Raw genomic sequence first — 23,349 nt, forward strand, 5'->3', positions numbered from 1 at the left:
ACACAAAACGATGTAGTATACATGCCAGACCAGTATGTGGCGCTGTAATTCTGCCACAGAGATACACTAATAACGGAGAAGAAGACTTGTACTATGTGCATAAACCTTGCATGCGGTATACAAACGAACATGGAACAATACATAGTTAGTTAATAAAAAGCCAATCGTTCAGTGTTTGTTCATGTTTTTGTTGCTGTTACGTGACGTAGCGGTGTCTGACTAGGTGCTAGACGTGAGCTGATGACATCATCGTTTCAGAAAATATACGGATTCGCTGTCCACATGAAAACGCAAGGGCGGCGTTTTCAGATTTATCCACTCTGGGACCCGGTTTCAAAAAATATTGGTTTCACTCTCCCAAAATGAGAGTGAAATCCATGTGGACGAAACACCTATACAATACAAAATGTATGCATATACAGCTAAGCACGTCTCCGTGTGGACGGGGCCTGAGCCTACATATTTCAATATGCAGTATTTCCCTAACTGCTTATATTGTTACTTTTGGTCCAAATGGTAATAAAACTAATTCCAGTCCTGTAAGGACTAAAGCCCTATTCACACCGCTAACAATTCCGTTGGCAGCCATATCACCCTGTAGCCCAAGACTGGTTGCCCACTGAAGCCAAGCAGGGTTGAGCCTGGTCAGTACCTGGATGGGAGACCTCCTGGGAAAACTAGGTTGCTGCTGGAAGAGGTGTTAGTGAGGCCAGCAGGAGGTGCTCACCCTGTGGTCTGTGTGAGTCCTAACGCCCCAGTGTAGTGATGAGGACACTATACTGTCAACAAGCACGTCCTTCGGATGAGACGTTAAACCGAGGTCCTGACTCTCTGTGGTCATTAAAAATCCCAGGATGTCTTTCGAAAAGAGTAGAGGTGTGACCTCAGCATCCTGGCCAAATATGCCCACTGGCCTCTGATCATCATGGCCTCCTAACAATCCCCATATCTACTGATTGGCTTCATCACTCTGTCTCCTCTCCACCAATAAGCTGGTGTGTGGTGGGCGTTCTGGCGCACTATGGCTGCCGTCGCATCATCCAGGTGGATGCTGCACACTGCTGGTGGATCAGGAGATGCCCCCTGACAATGTAAAGCGCTTTGAGTGCCTAGAAAAGCGCTATATAAATGTAATGAATTATTATTATTATTATTTGCTTCGTGTCACCAGTCTCTACAAACTCAGTCGCTCATAGGCGTTCACACTGATGGTTGCATAGTGACATTCATGAACAACATTTGCAGATGTCATTACATGCTGTTAACATCAAATCAGTTTTCTTGCCACTAAATTTACATTCTAGAGGGAAAATTGTATGCCAGCTGAAACGATGAATAAAATCTCTGTTATTGCAGCTATCTATATGTAGCAAAAGTGGGTCTGCGGCTTGAATATATCCATTTCTAGCAGTACATGAGAGGACTCGTTTTTGATTTAGATTATAAAAGAGAAGACAAACAACTGGGACCCGGTTTCAAAAAATATTGGTTTCACTCTCCCAAAATGAGAGTGAAATCCATGTGGACGAAACACCTATACAATACAAAATGTATGCATATACAGCTAAGCACGTCTCCGTGTGGACGGGGCCTGAGCCTACATATTTCAATATGCAGTATTTCCCTAACTGCTTATATTGTTACTTTTGGTCCAAATGGTAATAAAACTAATTCCAGTCCTGTAAGGACTAAAGCCCTATTCACACCGCTAACAATTCCGTTGGCAGCCATATCACCCTGTAGCCCAAGACTGGTTGCCCACTGAAGCCAAGCAGGGTTGAGCCTGGTCAGTACCTGGATGGGAGACCTCCTGGGAAAACTAGGTTGCTGCTGGAAGAGGTGTTAGTGAGGCCAGCAGGAGGTGCTCACCCTGTGGTCTGTGTGAGTCCTAACGCCCCAGTGTAGTGATGAGGACACTATACTGTCAACAAGCACGTCCTTCGGATGAGACGTTAAACCGAGGTCCTGACTCTCTGTGGTCATTAAAAATCCCAGGATGTCTTTCGAAAAGAGTAGAGGTGTGACCTCAGCATCCTGGCCAAATATGCCCACTGGCCTCTGATCATCATGGCCTCCTAACAATCCCCATATCTACTGATTGGCTTCATCACTCTGTCTCCTCTCCACCAATAAGCTGGTGTGTGGTGGGCGTTCTGGCGCACTATGGCTGCCGTCGCATCATCCAGGTGGATGCTGCACACTGCTGGTGGATCAGGAGATGCCCCCTGACAATGTAAAGCGCTTTGAGTGCCTAGAAAAGCGCTATATAAATGTAATGAATTATTATTATTATTATTTGCTTCGTGTCACCAGTCTCTACAAACTCAGTCGCTCATAGGCGTTCACACTGATGGTTGCATAGTGACATTCATGAACAACATTTGCAGATGTCATTACATGCTGTTAACATCAAATCAGTTTTCTTGCCACTAAATTTACATTCTAGAGGGAAAATTGTATGCCAGCTGAAACGATGAATAAAATCTCTGTTATTGCAGCTATCTATATGTAGCAAAAGTGGGTCTGCGGCTTGAATATATCCATTTCTAGCAGTACATGAGAGGACTCGTTTTTGATTTAGATTATAAAAGAGAAGACAAACAACTCTCAAGCCTTTTTTTCCTGACGAACAACTGGCAATATGTTTGCAGTGATTTGATTTAACGTAAAAACTTATAACAACTACATACTCCGTCTGATAGGATTAACTTCTCCATCTTTGCAACATTTCCCTACAGCATCTGACGGGACAAAGATCACGTGTGCTCCACTAACTTCAATGCATAATTATATTAAGTATTTTTAAGTATATTAAAGTATATTGTTCAACTTTCTCAAATGGACACAGGCACATTGTGACACCGATAGTCTCGGTCGCTGGAAGTCGGCAGCTCTTGAAAACGAATGCCTCTTTGTTGCTGCAAGTTTCTTGCGGTGTGAACGTGGCTAATGAATGATCATGGGAGTTGTCTAGTTATAAAGCGTATTCTTACCTGCTGGCAGCGCTCACACTGGTAAGGCTTTTCACCACTGTGAACACGCTTGTGTCTCTCCAGATGGTACCTCTGAATGAACCGCATGTCACACATGTCACAAGCAAACGGCTTCTCTCCTAACAGAGAAAAAGAGTCTTTATTGAAGCACCCCACATCTTCATTCTCGCAGCATGCCACAACACACAACATCGACAAAGACTCTGAAACACTGTTTCTGACATGAAAGGATCGAGACTGACTGTCATATGGGTTCCCACGTGAAATCTTAAATAGAGAGTATATTCATGCTCAGAAAGAATTAAAGTATATGACTCCATACAAACTCGAGTTTGTAGAGTTTAATATGGAATAAAAAACTGCTTGATTGTAAAGTGGCACACTGGGGTTTTGGTTTTAAAAATCAGAAACCTAGTTTGAGACTTGAGGTTATGTTCTACCTACTTGGAGAATAAATACGACTGATCATTGAAAACTGGTAAAAAGAAACCACTACAGTTTTTTTTTCGATCGATTATGCTTTAACACTTAAATGAATGTAAATAAACATCATAAACACAAAAGCACATCCAAAGAAACATGAGGCAGGAACACCTACAAAGATATTGTGAAACCTGATACTACACGCAAGCGTGAAGTGAGTCTCGCAAAACTCGCACCCAAGAGCAGTAAATTAAACATTTTTAAAAGTCTTGACTTTGATGCAAATATTATATGATGCAGGATACAGCTAATAAATATTTTAAAAGTAACAGATCTCATTCAAAAAATCATTATTACACATTTTGGCCATTTATTTGAATAAGTCAATCATCTCTTAGTTTTTTTTTTTTCTTTCTTTTTTTTCCCCCCAAATACCTCAACCACAAAAATATATACAAACTTTAGTTCCAATCAAGGCATACTGGGTACAAATCAGGGGTAAAGTGAGCGGACACATACCAGTATGAGTGAGGCTGTGTCTTTCCAAGTGGTAACGTTGGAAAAACCGCATGTCGCACATCGAGCAAGCATACGGCTTCACCCCTAAATGCAGAGTCAATTTTAGTGAGTGAATGTCGTTACACAACATTCAAAGCAAAAACAAAAAAACATTTTTTAACGCTGTTTTTTTTCCTGCATGCTGAGATTTAATCCATTTTACTTAATACACCATTTGCAATATTTTAAGACCAACAATTTCTTGTCTAATGCAGTTTTGTGTGTTTGGATGGTTTTAAATGGAAATAATGTTCCCAAACGACAAAGTAAAAGTGGCTAAAAGTTTTCTTTTTTTTTTTTTTTTTAGTTAGTAGATGAGAGATGAGTCAAAATTATCTTCAGTAGCAATAAAATTATGCCACAAATGCTCACAATAGACCTGCATACTGAACCCTGTCCATTACTTTAAACTATGTGGCAGAACACAATGTCAAAAATGGGGCACTTAATGTAAATTTATGTAAATCTTGTCTCTTAATGAATTGATTTGAACAGTACCTAAGGAGTGGGTTAGAGAATGATTCATTTAAAAGTAGAAACATCTATAAATGATCAGCAATTCAATAATAATAATAATAATAATAATAATAATAATAATAAATAAGCAGTTTCTAGGAATGGTGGATATGGAGCAACATTAAAGGCTGCTATTAAGGGATCAGTTACATGATGCCTTTGATGACAGATACACTGCGTATCTATCAGGTACAAAGTAAGACCTTCATGGAGCACTATCATTAAATTAATAAAATGTTGTTGACTTTGAATTTAAACTGTAAATTAGAAACATTTAGTAATGTCCATTTTATGCGTTCATGTGTCAAGGAAACATAAAATGGTTGTTGCTTAAAATTGAACTAAAAAGTCATTTAGCATGCAGAAAACTAACATTAACTACAAAAAGGCAGGGGTTTGAGATGACACATACCCGTATGAGTGAGGCTGTGTCTCTGCAGGTGGTAACGCTGAAAAAACCTCATGTCACACATCGAGCAAGCATACGGCTTCACCCCTGAATGCACAGAGCACCAACAGTTCATGCATGCGTTTCTATTAATATAGCATTTTTGGGGAAAAATGAAATAAAATCCTGCTCATACCAAGTGCATCCGCAGTAACCCAAAAAAACAAAACAAACTTATAAATACATGTGGACTACATTACAAAGCATCAAGAAATTAGATGAAGTATTATGTGAGTGCATTATAATCATTTTATATTTAACATGAAATTTTATGTGTGCCACAAAGATTTAGTTGTCAAACATGCCTGTTCATAATCCCCTCCTCTGTAATCAGATGAGCAATTCAATTCAAAACAAATAATCCCGGAGGTGGCATTATCGTCAGCATGTGTTTTCTTTTTTTTTTTAAGCTTGATGATTAGGAAAAATACAAACTCGAGTTTGTTGTAGTTTAAACAGATTGTGTCTCTCTTCATAACATACTGAGAGCTTTTGCAGGGCTCGCAAAATTTCAAAAACCCTGGTAGCCCTTCGATCAGGCATTCTTCAGATTTTGGTAGCCCAAAATGAATTTAACTAGCTCGAATAAAAATAAAAATAAAAACATCAATGATTGTAATTTCCTTCAAATAAGTAGGGGTGCAATGGATCACAAAACTCATGGTTCAGATCATATTACAGATTTTAAGTCGCAGATTGAATAATCTTTAAGGTTCTTTATAATTCAAGCAACACATTATTTAAAAAGCACTTTACTTTTTTGATAACAGAAAATAACTAGTATCATAACTAAAAAAGATCAAACATTTTTAAAGACAAGTGAACGTCGATGATAAAATAAGAAAAAAAAAATATTACAAGCATAGACAAATAAAACAGAACAAAGTTATAGGCCAGTCAAATTTTTTTTCGAATTTCGAATATTCGTCGAATTTAAAATAAAAATCCACAATCGAATGCAAAAACGTTGTATTCGAATTATAGATGTGCGTTAAGAAGGCAGCCTTATCAGTGGCGCACGAGATGTGATGATGATGTAAGTGTCGTTGCATTATAATGTTTTTGTTAGCCCATCCAGTTGAAGCCACTAGATGCGGCGCTGCTGCGTTGTTCATTAAAAATATTGCGGAAAAAGAGAACATCAATGTGGAGAAGATCTTGTTTACTTCAAAACTGAAACCAAGCCGTTCATACAGAACGCATATTTCGCGCATTTTCTAGAGGGACATCTATCACCGTTGCACTCGCGTCTCGCACAAAGGAGCCGCATGTTTAGAAAGCCACGTAAAATTAATGCAAGTTTAACTTTGAAAAAAATATATATCGAGACTTTATGGCAGGGTTTTTTCCCCATCCCACTGCATGAAAAATGATTGGCTTTCGGCCCTTTGTACTAAACTATGCATACATGCATGATGCTGTTTTGTTTATAGTTGTTTAAGCAACGTAATTATAATTGGTTTATAAACATTTTAAACATTATGCACTTTTTTCACAGATAGTCGTTATCTTATGCTTTGAATAAACATGCATTAGTAATATTTTGCTCGATGCGCCCTCTTGTGGCCTCAGAAGAGAAGCCAAAAGCTATTCTTCACCATAACTGAAATTATTCATTTTAAATTTGAATATAACTTGAATTTTGATAATATTTAAGTACAAAATTCTAATTTAGTTTTTCAGCCATTTTGACAGCCCTACAACCTTACAAATAAAATAATGTCTAACATTAGTTTTCAGGTACAGAAATGTAATCAAGTGTAAAGTAACACTGCATAGTGTTCACTGTATAAATTAAATATAGCTCAGAATTTGATAACGTTGTGTTTTGTTGTTTGATTAACATTAATGACAGACAGCAGCAGGTATTTACAGCCTGAATGCACGTGCATCCATTATGGATGATACACATGCGATTTCTTTCTCCACAGTTTACGTTCACTTAAGACAAAACCGACTGTGTTTACAAGAATACTTGAGACAGGTATGTTGAGATACTTTTGTGTGTATGTGTCCGTTCAAGCTCAAGTATACGTGAAAGAGGAATCAATTCTGTGTTTGGACGCTGTTTGAAACACCACTCTCTGTGTGTGCTTTGAGTGTGAGTGCAAATAAAACAGCACCCCAAACAGTACTCTCTTTCGCTTCTTCATGTGCTTGCATGGTTTAAACGCTTAAATGTTTAAATTAGCAATGCATGCAAATGATCCATTTCACCATTACAAGCGAGTGAACAACGTGAATCACTAATTCAAGATAGCCCCTCCGGCCGGGGCGGTGACATATTTTGGCAGCCCGACTGGAAGACACAATAGCCCCGGGACGTCGGGCTGGCGATTTTGCGAGCCCTGCTTTGAGAGGCAATTCATAATGATATATACACAGAGATTTCACCTACCCGTATGGGTGAGGCAGTGTCTCTGTAGATGGTAACGTTGGAAAAAACGCATGTCGCACATGGTGCAAGCATAAGGCTTCACCCCTAAATGCACAAATTAGCAGTGTATTAGCCTTACTGCCACCAGTCAACTTAAACCAAGCACTCATGGGAACTGCTCAACTCACAGAACAACATACAGTCTACAGTCTCTTTAGCCAAGTAGGGTGAGTTATGCATAGAAAACTAAGAGCAGTTCACAAACTGAGGATCTACTAGACATGAAGTACACTGCAGTGCTGCCACCTTAGAAATATGGAAATAATTTTGCTCAGGTTCTGGAATTAAGCTAAAAAAATTGGGTTAAAGTGTAACTATGAGCTTATAGCTTTAGCCATATTACCTTTTGGGAAGTGCTTTCTCTTTTTTTCTTGATAATGCGCTAGTACTATAGAACTATAGAATATTTATTATTTTTCTCAAATTTAGACTGAAGAATATCAAGATTCAAAGATTTTTGGACTGATTTTGTGCATTGACTGTAAAATGGTGTATGAAAGTGGAAAGAATTGCCATTTTGGATGAACTAACTTGTTAAAGGGGTCATATGATGCGATTTAAATTTTTCCTTTCTCTTTGGATCTGTAAAGTTGCAAAGACTAAAGTCTCAAATCCAAAGAGACATTCTTCATAAAAGATAAGTCAACCACGCCTACCTAAAACGGCTCATTCTAACACGCCCCCACATGTCTACGTCACGATGTGGGAAGATTTGCATAACGCCACCCAAATGTTCACACAAAGAAAGAAGGCGTAACTTTTATTCTCGCTGTAGTATTGTTGTTGCCGCTGCTGCCGCTGTGTGTTTCGTTGTGAAAGCGAAACTACTTTGTTTGGCCTTCCAAAAGAGGACGATATCCGCTTCGTATCCAATAAAAAATTATATGGAAATGTATACATTTGTAGTGTCAATGATAGCTGACAGTATGCACTTTAACCCAAGAGCACATTCATTTAATAAAAAAAAAAAAAAGTGGACTCTCCGTTTTTTTCTATATGAAAGTAATATATTAAACTAATTAATATTAAAATTGCATACTTCCAACTTCCTGTTAGACAATGGCAGCAGAGCTCAGATAATGATCTAAGGGGGGTAAGACAGAAAGACACATACCAGTATGAGTGAGGCTGTGTCTCTGGAGGTGGTAACGGTGGAAAAAACGCATGTCACACATGGAACAAGCATACGGCTTCACCCCTAGATGACCAGAGCAGAATATTAACCATACGCATCATCTCAATAATACAACCTAACAAATTCCAATTGAGAATCAAAGATAGTAGCCTAGTTTTACATTCTGATCCAGTTGTCATTTTAGTACGACTACATCGTGGTTTAATTCTCTAACAAAGTATTGATGTTGGAAATGCATCTTTTCATAATTATTGCCGAATACAGAAATCTCCACCATCATTAACTGACTGTAGTTGTACTTGACAGTGCAGAAGACTCTTCAATCTCTTAATCAACTGAAAATGTTCTTTCAAAATATTGCAGCAATAAAAAGTGATTGTATTCCCTATGACAAACCTTTTCGTTCTCCCACAAAGTACATAAATACATGTGCATATCTACCCATCACTAGATTAGTGTCTTCCAAATAACAAGTATTAAAAAAAACGTTATGATATATATGTCAAACATGTCAAGTTTTGTAATTCTGTGAAACTGGAAATTTGCCATTCTATCTTCAGGTGAATAACCATGACTGACACTCTATGGGTGTACTTAAGGGAAACTTCCCTGCTCCATACAAGATAAAACACTCAATGGTAAAAGTTTATAATTTTGAACAGTACGTTCATTTATTTTACATGCTGAAGAAAACCAGCAGTGTGAGAGGAGTACAAAGAGATGACACATACCCGTATGGGTGATGGTGTGTCTTTGGAGATGGTAGCGTTGGAAAAAACTCATATCACACATTGTGCAAGCAAATGGCTTCACCCCTAAATGCAGAGTACTAGTATTAGAATGGACTTTCAGATATCAGCTTCAATGTAGCAACTTCATGATTAAAGATAACAGAACATTCACAAGGGGGAAAAAATTATCAAATTTTTAAATGCATAATCATCTATTAAAAAAATAGAATAAAATTGAAAATAACAACTAAACAACTAAAGCCTCCATGCATATGGAGCCTGGAGGGGACAAATAATTATAATAATCAAATAAAAACAAAAAAAACGTGTTCACAACAGTAGGCTCATTCTCAGGAAATGGTGCCATTTGTGCCCCATAAATGAGATACAAAAACTGTTGGAAAAAAAACACAGATATTGTAAAAACTAATTTATAATGGTCTAACGGATTCCCATTTTAGATTTAATATGAAATGGCTACTAAGCCAAACATTTTTAATTTTTAGTAAATGGCGATGATGTGTAGTTTTAAGGCTGCTGCATGACAAGCATAATTTCTTCTTGTTAGTTCTGTTTATAATGCTGGGGCGGTCTAACCATTTACAATATTTGAAACTGCTTTAAAATGTAGCATTCTGTGTAGAACTTTTTTTGTTTTGTTGTCTGATCTGCTTTGTGCTATGTCTCTGAAGTGGTGGCTTGTGTGACACCGATGCAAAATCACAGATTTCATCCTCCCCAATGGAAATCATACTGCCTGAACTGTTCACTATCCTCTATGTGCCATTTCTTTTACAGAAAATAGTAAATGAACTGATTCAAGGAACTGATTTCTGCTGCAGCTTTAAGGCCCGAGTAATCTTTCTTTTTTTGCATTACGCACCATTTCATGCACAGCTTACAAAGTACACTCAACCGCATACGAGCATGGATGGACTACTTCAACACGTGCAATAGCACCTAGTGGACTTTTTCTGTATCAACATTCACCTCGTGCCTGCGCTGTGGCTTCAGGGTTAGTAACAATACAATTACTAGAACCTTGCAAAGCACACACTGATCAGCATCAACACTAAAATGACAAATTACATGAATAACATTGATTTAATATACTGTTTCAATGGTACTTGTCAAGGGGTGGGATATATTAGAAAGCAAATGAGCAGTAAGTTCTTGAATTTCATGTGTTGGAAGCAGGAAAAACGGGCAAGCGAAAAGATCTGAGTGACTCTGACAAGGCTAAATAGTGATGGCTAGACGACTGGCTCAGAGCATCTCCAAAATGCCAAGTCTTGTGGGGTATTTCCGGGTTGCAGTGGTTAGGACCTACCAAAAATGATGGACAAAGGAAGGACAACCAACGAACCAGAGTCAGGGTCATGGGCACTCAAGAATAATGTATGTGGGAAGTGAAGGCTAGCCTGTCTGGTCTGATCACACAAAGCTACTGTGGCTCAAATTGCTGAAAAATGTAATACTCCTCATGATACAAAGGTGTCAAAACACACAAGTTTCCTGGGTCTGTATAGCCACCGATCAGTCGACGTGCCCATCTGTCAACCTCTGAAAGCACCTAAAATGACACATGAGCAACAGAACTGGATTCACAGAAAAAGTCTGCCTGGTCTGATGAATCACATTTTCTGTTAGTTGTTTACCTGGAGAAGAGATGGCAGCAGGGGAAGAAGCACTATGGGAAGAAGGCAGGCCGACCGAGGAAGTGTTTTGCTCTAGACAATGTTCTGTTGGAAACCTTGGGTCCTGGCATTATTGTGGATGTTTCTTTGACATAAACCTAAAGATTACTGCAGACACCCCTTTATGGCTGTGCTGTTTGCTGATGGCAGTGCCCTCTGTCAACAGAATAATGCACCCTGCCACACTGCAAAACATGTTCAGAAATGATTTGAGGAACAAGGTGTAGCCATGGCCTCCCAATTTCCAAGGTCTCAATCCATTTGAGCATCTACGGGATGTGCTGGATGAAAAAAATCAGATTAATGTGGACTGGCAGAATCCATCCAATCTAATCCATCCTTGCAACTTGCAGGATTTAAAGGATCTGCTGCTAATGTCTTGGTGCCAGAGACCACAGGACACGTTTAGAGGTCTTATCAAGTCCATGCCTTGATGCTATTCTATTATTCCCCATAAATTTAATAATTTATTGAAAATAAATGTAATACATTTTTTGTTCACATTTTAATTTTTAATCATGCATTTACTATTATGCATTTGTTTATTTATGAAGAGAACAAATGAACAGAGACTGTGCATCACTTTTCATGTTCAACACCACATAAAGCAGATAAATGTTTACTTGCTTGTTTGTTTTTCACAGTAAAACACAATCTTTGTGTCTGAAATATAGGCGCTCAGCTACGGTCTCTGCTGGAGACTGGAATTACCCGCACCACTTCAGACAAAATTTTCGTCCAGGGAAGTAGTTTGCAGGAATCTCTGAATGTGTGATTTTCCAATCCTGCAAGCATTGCTTCACCGGGAGGAAACCCCACAGAATGTGCTCCACAGATCAAAGACGAGACAATAATAGATAACAGCTAATTAATATGCACACTCACCACCAACTAGACCGGGGTGGAAATTACAGTTACATATGCACAAAAAATTAGTTACAGTTGCAATAGATTTTTCCTTCTAAATTGCTAAACAAAAATCAGTCAATGACGAAGAATATTTGATTAAAGGGGTCATATGATGCGATTTCAAGTTTTCCTTTCTCTTTGGAGTGTTACAAGCTGTTCGTGAATAGATAAGATCCCTAAAGTTGCAAAGACTAAAGTCTCAAACCCAAAGAGATATTCTTTATAAAAACTGCTAAACAAAAATCAGTCAATGACGAAGAATATTTGATTAAAGGGGTCATATGATGCGATTTCAAGTTTTCCTTTCTCTTTGGAGTGTTACAAGCTGTTCGTGAATAGATAAGATCCCTAAAGTTGCAAAGACTAAAGTCTCAAACCCAAAGAGATATTCTTTATAAAAGTGAAGACTGGTCCATGCCCTCCTAAAACGCCTCGTTTAAACACGCCCCCACATGTTTAAGTCACGATGTGAGAGGATTTGCATAACACCAACCAAATGTTCACGCAAAGAAAGGCGGCGTAACTTTATTGTTGCGGCCACCGCCGCCGCCATGTTGTGAAGACTCTGTGTGTTTCGTTGCGAAAGTTAAACTACTTTGTTTGGCCTTCCAAAAGAGGACACGACTAGAAATCATTTGTTAAGTTGTATTTACAACACTGTTCCAGAACACTTCAACCCAAATATTCCCGATGTGTGCAGCGCATTTTATGGAGGACTGCCGGCTGTTCTGACTCACAGACTGTAAGTACGTTTTCATATTTAAAGAATTTGCCACTGATGATTCAAACGCAAGTTTTGAGCAGTGTAGAGTAGCGCTTGTTTGTCGTTTCTCGGATCACAAATGCAGACATGGTTTTTTGTTTACGCGGCGCGATGCAACACAACGTGTAAAAAGACAGTATAAGTCATTATAATCAGTAATTATGTCCCCACTGGATGCAACAAATGCCTCGTTTATAATGGGTTTTTATTGGTTTTGTCTCATCGTTCCGGCCGGGACACAGCATCACAGTATGGTGAGGGGCGTAACATTTCAGTAACACGCTTGAGGTATTCAGCCAATCACAACGCACTGGATAGATGGTCAATCAGAGGACACCTCGCTTTTCAGACCGATGAGCTTTGTAAAAATCAACACATTTCAGAAAGGCGGGGCATAGAGGAGAAACAATAATGTACAGTATGTGGAAAATAATGTGGTTTTTTAACCTTAAACCGCATAAACACATTTTATTACACCAAATAATGTTCTTTTTAGCAACATCATATGACCCCTTTAATGCAACCACTGCTGCTGACAATACCCAAACCCCTTTACCCACGTTATTTCTGAGAAATTAAAACAGTCATACAAACAAATTTGTGAATATTTTCTAGCTGCCTTTACTGTGTGTTCAAACTATGTTTGTTTGTGTAGCATAGTGTGTTCATGAATTTGGGGGCGGAGCAATGAAGGGAGGGACGCGTTTCTTTTTTGTTAGCGGTGGGTTTGTTTGGGTGTTGACTTTAAATATCAACAACGTTTCTCAGAAATCACTTTCTGCAGATTTAAACCTAACCATATCACCTTAACGTAAGCACATAGTAGTTAACAACCAATATAAAGTGTGCTCAAAAAACAAAACAAAAAAAAACATCTATTGGTTAAGTAGTAAACTGAATATTGTGGGAGGATGTGCCCCCCAAGGTGTCCCTCAATATCTATGGAGTGTTATGGCCTTGCACTTTTGGGCTAAGTTGGGAACATATTTCATGGATGCAGCAACTTTCAGCAGTAACCTCTTCAAACAAACAAACAAACAAACAAAAGAGAATTTCTGTGCCGGGATATGGCACAGTTCCCTGAGAATGGGCCAGCCATTACACACACCACCGTGGCTGAGACTGTCACTGGAGATGACAACGTTGACAAAATTAAATAAATAAAATAGGTGCAACTCAGAGGACACTGAAAAAAAATTGGTCACAAAAAAAAAGCCTTAATGCATATTGAGAACCATGGAAAGTGTGATTGCCATGTGGTAAAGGCTGCAAACTAAAGTGTTTGATATGCTTAAATGTGCATTGCCCTTCTTAGACTCATACCCGTATGGGTTAGGGCTGTGTCTCTGCAGGTGGTAACACTGAAAAAACCTCATGTCACACATGTAACAAGCATAAGGCTTCACTCCTAAACACAGAGTACCGGAGTGTTATGTTTTGATGAATAAAAACTTTCAGTATGTCCAACACCCCATTGCATTGTCTGTAACTATGGCCAAACTCGAGTTTGTTGCAGTCAAAAACTATGTTTGCAAACTGTTTTGCCATGAACTATAAAAAGCAATGTGTACAAGGTATTAAAGCATTGCTGCCAACTGTTTAATAATACTGAGCCAGAAATATTTGGAGGTCCCCCCATGTTCACAATCAGTTCCCTGTTTATTATCTTGTTAGTGTAGAAACCAAGTTTCAAACAGGTTTTAATCAATTTCTTCATTACCAAGGTAACCGTCAAAAAAAACAATATAGTGACAAACACTGACAAGTTGGCAACAGTGCTAAGCTGTGCATTGGTGTAGTCAGGTCAAGAACAATGCAAAGGGTAAGGAGAGACGGCTCATACCCGTATGTGTGAGGCTGTGTCTCTGGAGGTGGTAACGTTGGAAAAAACGCCTGTCACACATGGAGCAAGCATACGGCTTCACCCCTAGATGACCAGAGCAGAATATGCATAAGATTTAAACCATGTATATGCAACACATTATGTCAATATAGAAGCTGATTGTTGACAGATATTGCTGAAATCGCATGCTTCACAAGAACAAGGTGCAAGAGATGTTTGCAAGCACATAAAAAGCAAGTGAAATATGGTTGCACAGCTTAATAGGGCACTGACTCAAATCACAAGCCAAATAATGGCTACCAGCTACAAACATTCATGTCTCAAGCCATTTTACTTCCATAATCTGACATATTTCCAAAGGAAATAGAATATTCAACAAGTAAAAAAGTTATTTTATATATATTGCAAACAATATGTCTAATAAAATAAATCGAGGATACGGATGACATAAACTGTGCTTTAAAGCGATAATTTAGCACAAATTACTCCTTTAAATTTTAAACTCATTTTCAGTTATAATTGCCAAGATGGGCATTTTGAGAATTTTGTCAAGCCGTGAGAGACTTTGTGCATGCTTTGGCAAAAACTTTTAAGCAGTCCTGCATTGTACAGGTAAACAGTTGTGCTCGAAATTATTCATACCCTTTGGTAAATATGATCAAAGGAGGATGTGAAAATAAATCTGTATCATTAATCCTTTTGATCTTTTATTTGAAAAATTTACAAAAATCTAACATCGGAGAATAAGAATTTAAAATGGGAGGGAAATCTCATAATGAAATAAATGTTTTTCTCTAACACACATTGGCCACAATTAATCAAACCCTTTTATTCAATACTTTTTGCAGCCTCCTTTTTGCAAAGATAACAGCTTTGAGTCTTCACCTATAATGTTTGATAAGTTTAGAGAACAAGAGATCAGAGACCATTCCTTCATCTAGAATCACTCCAGCCCCTTCAGATTTCCAGGTTCATGTTGGTGCTTATCTCTTTAGTTCACCCCATTTATTTTCTATAGGGTTCACGTCAGGGAACTGAGATGGCCAGGGCAGAAGCTTGGTTTTGTTCCCAGTGACCCATTTTTGTTACAATTTTGATGTCTGCTTGTGGATCATTTTCCTTTTAGAAGTTCCAACCACGGCCCATTATAAGATTTTTTTAGCATGGACAGTCATGTTTTCATTGTTTTATCTGTTGGTATTTGCTAAAATCCATGATGACCAAGATATCCAGGATCTCTGGCAGAAAATAGGCCCTCAACATTAAAGATGTACCAGTATATTTCATTGTACACATGGGGTACTTTTAATCCCTGTGTGCACCAAACCCATCTTGAGTGTTTGCTGTTAAAAAGCTATTTTTAGTTTCATCTGACCATAGAAGCCAGTACCATTTGAAGTTCTAGTAGTGTTTTAGAGTTTGTTTTTGGCTGAGAGTGTTTTCTAGATTTTTCTTCAAATCCTCCCAAACAACATGTGGTGACGTAGGTGCTGTTTGATTATTTGTTTAGGCTTTCTGACCCCAAGACTTAACTATTTTCTGCAGTTCTCCAGCTGTGATCCTTGGAGAGTCTTTGGCTCTCAAACTATCCTCCTCACCTTGCTTTAAGACCAAAGAGACCCACATCCTCTTCCAGGCAGATTTGTAACATTTTCTGTTGAATGGAAATTCTTAATTTTTTAATGGTGGAAATGGGAATTTTTATGCTTTAGCTCTTTTCTTACAGCCACATTCTAATTTGTGAAGTTCACCAATTTTTTGCTGCACATCAGAAATATATTCTTTGATTGTACTTATTGTGATCAACGATTAAGAGAATTTGGCCTTTGTGTTCCTTCATATTTATATTCTTGTGAAAAAGGAGGCCAAGGCTGGATAATTTCATGTTCTTAGTCACACTGGTGTGATAACAAATGCAAATATGAATGAGAATATACTTCTATGTATAATATACTATGAATGGAACATATTTTAATCATAATAATTTCTAGGGGTACCAATAATTTTGGCCATTGTTTGTGTACTAAAGAAAAATATTTATTTCATGTGATTTTGCACTACTTTTTTTTACTTAAATTAAAGGTATATGTATAAATATGTATAAATGTATAAACAATGCAAACTTATTGTCACAGCCTTCTTTGATCATATACAGTCGTGGTCAGAATTATCGGCACCCTTGGTAAATATGATCAAAGGCGGCTGTGAAAATAAATCTGCATTGTTAATCATTTTGATTTCTTTTATTTTTTTTAAATCACAAATATCTAACCTTTCATTGATCTAAAACAATTGAAAATGGGGGTAAATCTCATTATGAAATAAATGTTTTTCTCAAATACATGTTGGACACAATTATTGGCACCCCTAGAAATTCTTATGAGTAAAATATCTGTGAAGTATATTCCATATTTACAATTTTGAGCATACCAGGGTGATTATGAACATGAAATTATCCAGCCATGGCTTCCTGTTTCACAGAAATATAAATAGGAGGGAAAACAAAGCTCAAATTAAAAAAAAAAAAGAATATATTTCTGATGTGCAGCAAAAGATAATTGAGCTTCACAAATTAGGGAAGTGGCTTTAAGAAAAGAGCTAGAGCAGTGAAAATTCCCATTTCCACCATCAGGGCAATAATTAAGAATTTCCAATCAACAGAAAATGTTACAAATCTGCCTGGAAGAGGACGTGTGTCTATATCGTCCTAATGCACGGTGAGGAGGAGAGGTTGAGTGGCTGAAGACTCTCCAAGGACCACAGCTGGAGAATTGCAGAAAATAGTTGAGTCTCAGGGTCAGAAATCCTTAAAAAAAAAAAAAATCAAACAGCACCTACATCACATGTTGTTTGGGAGGGTTTCAAGAAAAATTCTCCTAGCTCATCCAAAAACAAACTCCAGCATATTCAGTTATCAGACACGACTGGAACTTCAAATGGGACTGGCTTCTATGGTCAGATGAAACTAAAAAATTAGCTTTTTAGCAGTAAACACTCAAGATGGGTTTGGTGAACACAGAGATAAAAAGTACCCCATGTGTACAATGAAACATACTGCTGCATTTTTAATGTTGTGGGCCTATATTTCTGCTGGAGGTCCTGGACATCTTGTTTAGATACATGGCATCGTTGATTCTTTCAAAAACCAACAGATAAAAAAACAAAAAGTCACTGACTCTGTTAGAAATCTATTAATGGGCCATGTTTGGATCTTCCAACCAAATTAGGGAAGTGGCTTTAAGAAAAGAGCTAGAGCAGTGAAAATTCCCATTTCCACCATCAGGGCAATAATTAAGAATTTCCAATCAACAGAAAATGTTACAAATCTGCCTGGAAGAGGACGTGTGTCTATATCGTCCTAATGCACGGTGAGGAGGAGAGGTTGAGTGGCTGAAGACTCTCCAAGGACCACAGCTGGAGAATTGCAGAAAATAGTTGAGTCTCAGGGTCAGAAATCCTTAAAAAAAAAAAAAATCAAACAGCACCTACATCACATGTTGTTTGGGAGGGTTTCAAGAAAAATTCTCCTAGCTCATCCAAAAACAAACTCCAGCATATTCAGTTATCAGACACGACTGGAACTTCAAATGGGACTGGCTTCTATGGTCAGATGAAACTAAAAAATTAGCTTTTTAGCAGTAAACACTCAAGATGGGTTTGGTGAACACAGAGATAAAAAGTACCCCATGTGTACAATGAAACATACTGCTGCATTTTTAATGTTGTGGGCCTATATTTCTGCTGGAGGTCCTGGACATCTTGTTTAGATACATGGCATCGTTGATTCTTTCAAAAACCAACAGATAAAAAAATCAATAAGTGACTGACTCTTGTTAGAAATCTTATAATGGCCATTCCAGTCCTCTGACCTGAACCCTATAGAAAATGAGTGCGGTGAACTGAAGAGGAGGAGCACCATCATGGAGCTGGGAGTCTAAAGGGTCTAGAGAGATTCTGGATGAAGGAATCGTCTCTGATCTCGTCAGGTGTTCTCTAACCTCAGCAGGCATTATAGGAGAAAACTCAGAGCTGTTATTATGCCAAATGGAGGTTTCAAAAAGCATTGAATAAAAGGGTGCCATTAATTGTGTCCAATGTGTATTAGAGAAAAACATTTGTCATAATGATATTTTCCCCCCATTTTAAATTCTTATTATCAAATGAAAGGTTAGATTTATGTTAATTTTTTAAATAAAAGATCAAAATGATTAACAATGCAGATTTATTTTCACAGCCTTCTTTGATCATATTTACCAAGGGATATATAGCAAATAGCAAAATCTCTATTGACTGACACTTCTTATCATAGCACTCAGCCTTAGTCCTCCTGATCTGTGTTTATCCTTCTCCATGTTTGTGTCTCTCATGCAGGACTGCTGTACATAAAACTGAGCTAACCATGTTGAAGATCATGGTATACACTAGAGCTGCACGATTCTGGATAAACTGAGAATCAGGATTGTTTTTTGTTTGTTTTTCAAATAGAGATCACGATTCTCCCATAATTCTGAACTAAACAAAATGTGTAATTTACTAGAGGCCGCAACAAAAAAATGAACTTCTATTTAAAATCTTTTAATTAATCTGAATGAATTATTTTTAAAAAATGGTTTGAATGAAAGATGCAATAGCTTGCTCATAATTACTTCATTTGTTTCATTACTGGATGAATCAGCAGTTTTGAATCTCTTGAATTAATGATTCGATGACAAATAAATGTAACATTCACTTGTCGTCACCTAGTGGCGCAAAGATTTCATCGACACAAACATTATTTGAAGGGCCAATTACTTTCAAAAGGTGATTTGCTCCATTTTAAATGGTATACCACAGACATCAGTATTTTTTCCCCAACTATATACTTTTATCCCATTACTTAGGTGATAATATGAATGATTGTAAGACAGAAATTAAACTGTGTGGTTAAATAATTTTTTTTTTTAAAAACGTATGTTCCATACCTAAACATGATAACTGCTCTCTCTGTCAGCGGCAGCGCGAATGCAGATTTGAATGTTGTGGCCGGTTACAGAAAAGGTTTAGTCTAGTCCTACAAGTAAATTTTTTTTCTTTAAGACTGGTGTTTTTTTTTTAATTCAGTTACATAAAAGCATATATTAGACTAAGTCGAATTTAAAAATAATAATGATTACCCTTTGGATAACTGCTAGTTGATGAAACTCATACTTAAAGGGATAGTTCACCCAAAAATGAAAATTTGATGTTTATCTGCTTACCTCCAGGGCATCCAAGATGTAGGTGACTTTGTTTCTTCAGTAGAACACAAACGAAGACTTTTAACTCAAACCGTTGCAGTCTGTCAGTCATATAATGTAAGTGAATGGGAATCACGGCTTTGAGAGTAAAAAAAAAAAAACATACAAACAAAACCAAATTAAACCCTGCGGCTCGTGATGATACATTGATGTGAAAAGATACAAAACGATCGGTCTGTGCTAGAAACTGAACAGTATTTATATCGTTTTTTTACCTCTGATGCACTGCAATGTCTGAACTGTACTGAGCGCATCCTCGATAGCCGGCGTGTGACGCGTCTTCTTCTTGCTTTATGGCGGATCGCAGACTTATAAGTGCATTACTGCCACCTATCTCTCAAATGGACCATTGACACTATCTAGAATCTCAATTAGGCGTGTAAATTTGGTTTTGTGTATGTTTTTTTTTACTCTCAAAGCCGTGATTCCATTCACTTCCATTATAAGACTGACAGACTGCAACGGTTTGAGTTAAAAATCTTTGTTTGTGTTCTACTGAAGAAAAAGTCACCTACATCTTGGATGCCCTGGAGGTAAGCAGAAAACATCACATTTTAATTTTTGGGTGAACTATCCCTTTAAGACCCTGTCTTAACAGAGGCTAAGTTTATGCAACTGGCCCCACTGATATGACTTTGTCAAAGGTGAATTTTAGAAACAGGAGAATCGTTGTCATTTAGAAATAAGATTGTGTGGGTGTTTGAATTGAGATCACGATCTTGTAACGATTAATCATGCAGCTCTATTATATACACACAAAAAACAAAAATCTGTTGCAATTGACATTTTATATTGGTGCAATGGTACATATTTTGCAATATCACCCAGCCCTAATTTGCCAAGTCAATAAAGTGGGGTCCAGAAAAAATGACTGACAACTGGTAGATAAACTATTAGCACCATTTCAAACCTAAAACTATGAAATCTGTAAACGAGCTTATGAGATATCTGCATTACCATGATTGCCAGGTTGGACACTGAGATTTTGAATGCATGGTTAAAAAAAAGGCACAAACATCTCAAAATCAATGGAATTTTGGTAGGAATTAATAAATAATTTGAGTTCAAGAATAAGTTGAAGGATGCCATACTTTGCGCGCACCTTCAGAACTTAAGATCTTCTGCAGTACTGCACAAAAGCCAACCACAATGACATACATTTGTTCATGGAAATTTGCTGTTAGAACAAAGATCAGCAGGGCTCCTTTCAAAGATAGAGGTGAAAGAGGAAAGCAATTTTTGTGAAGATTAAATATGAAGCTTCAACAGGGACTTGTGATTGCCTCACAGACAAAGCAAATGTCATGCAGATGATATCTAGCATGCTAAAAAGGCAACAGAGGCAACAAGAGTCATATGCATGACAATGTGCAGGAATGCTCAGCAAAGCAGAAAGGAACTGCAGAGTGAGCGTAACACGGCATAGTTAGAAAATGTCAGTCAAATGAACAAAAGCAATGCAGAAAGTTGCAGCAGCGCACTGGGTAAGAGATGACTTGTACCCGTATGAATGAGGCTGTGTCGCTGAAGGTGGTATCTTTGGAAAAATCTCATGTCACACATGGTGCAAGCATATGGTTTGACCCCTAAACGCAGAACAAAATATCAATAAACTGTCTTCAAATTGTATTTCTGCACAACATCATATGCCAGCTTATTCAAAAGTACAGTAATTCTGCTAACTAGTACTTCTACTAACTAGTACTGCTAACAGAAGCCTGTTTAAATGGATTTATATTTATCTAAAAGTTATTCTGACAAATTCAAATAAGTCTAAAAGCCTAGTACTGTATTCTTAACATCATTTCAAATAAACTTTTTTTTTGGAGAGTGTTTCAACTTTCTAATTGCTCAAATGCTTAAAGAGAGAGAGAGAGAGATAAAACATGGTGTGAATAGCTTTGATGCAAAAAAATATTTGCAAGTATTTTAGACTTGTGTCATTCTACTTGGTGTGAAGAGACCTTAAAAAAAAAAAATAATAATAATAAAGGTTTTTGTTCTGTGTAGACGCACTATGATCTGCAACTCTGTTTATAAGTATCTATGCTTAGGTTTATATAATTAAAAAGACTAATGCGAGCACCTTTTTTACCATACATCAAAGACAGCATCTAAAAAACAGTAATGAAAACATATATATATTGATATTATAGCTGTATGTAAATAAAGATGATGCTTGTGTCATAAAATTTTGCAATTACAGTTTTAAAGAGTGCTATAGTGTAAAAAGTAAATATTGAAGAAATGTTTTAGAAATAATATCCAATGTAACGACACATACCAGTATGAGTGAGGCTGTGCCTCTCCAAGTGGTAACGTTGGAAAAACCGCATGTCACACATGGAACAAGCATACGGCTTCACCCCTAAATGCACAGAGTGGCAAATTCAATGATCGTCTACACAGAATCTAAACCTTGCTCAAATGTCCTCATAACAAACTTAAAGCTTTATACACCCACAAGGGTTTAGCTGATTCAAGATACAGTACATTATTTTTGCTTTAGTGCCAACTATGCAAACAATTCGTTTGGATTCAAGCAGTGTTCATGAACTTTGTTTGATAAAATGTGTCTGATCACCACTGGGAAACAAGTCTGAAGGCATTCAATTGTCATTTAACTAAGCTGCAAACATTAAACGTACAGGCAGAAGACTTGACATAAAACCTGCACTACTGAACTTTGGCCTTTCTATTGCCATCTGTGGCTGCAATATAAAATTACACACCACTTGTGGAGCAGTTATTGTCTCTTATGATCACCATATCAGAGCAGCTCTAAAGCTTCACCTGACTCACCTGACAGCTCAGTTTGGATTAATATTAAATGCTTATTGGAGTGAATCAGCGTAAGGCAAGAACATGAATTTCAAAACTTGTTCTGGTATTTGGACATTTGGATTTTAAATCATACAAGCCCAATAATTCATCACTCACATACAAATAAATTATCTTACCCCTAAAAGCACATTATTTATAGAGATGCACCGATTGCAATTTTCTCGGCCGATTCCGTTTTTTTTGTTAGTGTGATCTGCCGATACCGATTTTTGCCGATTCCAATTTTCTTTCTAAGAACTACAATTGACAGCATATACAAACAAAAATCTACTTTTCTTCAACAGTTTTATTTTCATTAAAAAACACAAGTAAAAAGTCAGTAATAAAATAAGAACAAATAAAAAAATAGCAAACAACAGCACAAATAAATGCAATAGAATAAAGAGAGCTATGAAACTAAGTTTTTCAGGTTAAGTAAGTTTTTATTCAGGTAAGAAATACTACAGAAATGAAAAAAATAAAATTTGATTACTTTAATTTCTGTAGTCTTCATTGTAAAAATTAAATACAGATTAATGCTTACCATTAAAGTTATAAAACGTATTCAGTCAAGAGCAGAACATTTTTTTTTTGTCTTTCTTTTGTTCTTTGATTAACATGACAGCAGCAGCTGTTACACAACATGCGTTCTCTTTCTCAACTATTTAACGTTCCAAAACTGACTGTGTTTAACTGGATACTTGCCGAAACGGGCATTTTGAACGTTTTAGTGCAGTTAGCCACTCATTTTGGTATTTGTGGCTCACAAGCTGTTTGAGACTGAGCGCGGATTGTGC

The 23,349-nt window shown here is 37.3% G+C and overlaps 1 protein-coding gene across 12 annotated transcripts in view; it reads right to left on the reverse strand.

The window, feature by feature from the left end:
* Nucleotides 1–23,349, reverse strand: part of LOC107551334 (gastrula zinc finger protein XlCGF46.1-like) — a 43,884-nt gene that overhangs the window by 4,635 nt on the left and 15,900 nt on the right. For 2 of the 12 annotated variants that reach the window (XM_016232908.1, XM_016232896.1), the window contains 9 exons: nucleotides 22,014–22,097; nucleotides 21,232–21,315; nucleotides 14,454–14,537; nucleotides 9,242–9,325; nucleotides 8,490–8,573; nucleotides 7,337–7,420; nucleotides 4,903–4,986; nucleotides 3,936–4,019; nucleotides 2,994–3,112 (listed from right to left, as the gene is read on the reverse strand). In XM_016232908.1, the coding sequence (XP_016088394.1) occupies nucleotides 2,994–3,112; nucleotides 3,936–4,019; nucleotides 4,903–4,986; nucleotides 7,337–7,420; nucleotides 8,490–8,573; nucleotides 9,242–9,325; nucleotides 14,454–14,537; nucleotides 21,232–21,315; nucleotides 22,014–22,097 (791 nt within the window). The remainder of the gene's footprint in view (nucleotides 1–2,993; nucleotides 3,113–3,935; nucleotides 4,020–4,902; nucleotides 4,987–7,336; nucleotides 7,421–8,489; nucleotides 8,574–9,241; nucleotides 9,326–14,453; nucleotides 14,538–21,231; nucleotides 21,316–22,013; nucleotides 22,098–23,349) is intronic. The other 10 variants (XM_016232901.1, XM_016232899.1, XM_016232900.1 and 7 more) reach the window with 10 other exon arrangements.

The sequence above is a fragment of the Sinocyclocheilus grahami genome, unplaced genomic scaffold (assembly GCF_001515645.1).
Source record: "Sinocyclocheilus grahami isolate Dianchi unplaced genomic scaffold, SAMN03320097.WGS_v1.1 scaffold420.1, whole genome shotgun sequence".
In the NCBI taxonomy this organism is placed as follows: domain Eukaryota; kingdom Metazoa; phylum Chordata; class Actinopteri; order Cypriniformes; family Cyprinidae; genus Sinocyclocheilus; species Sinocyclocheilus grahami.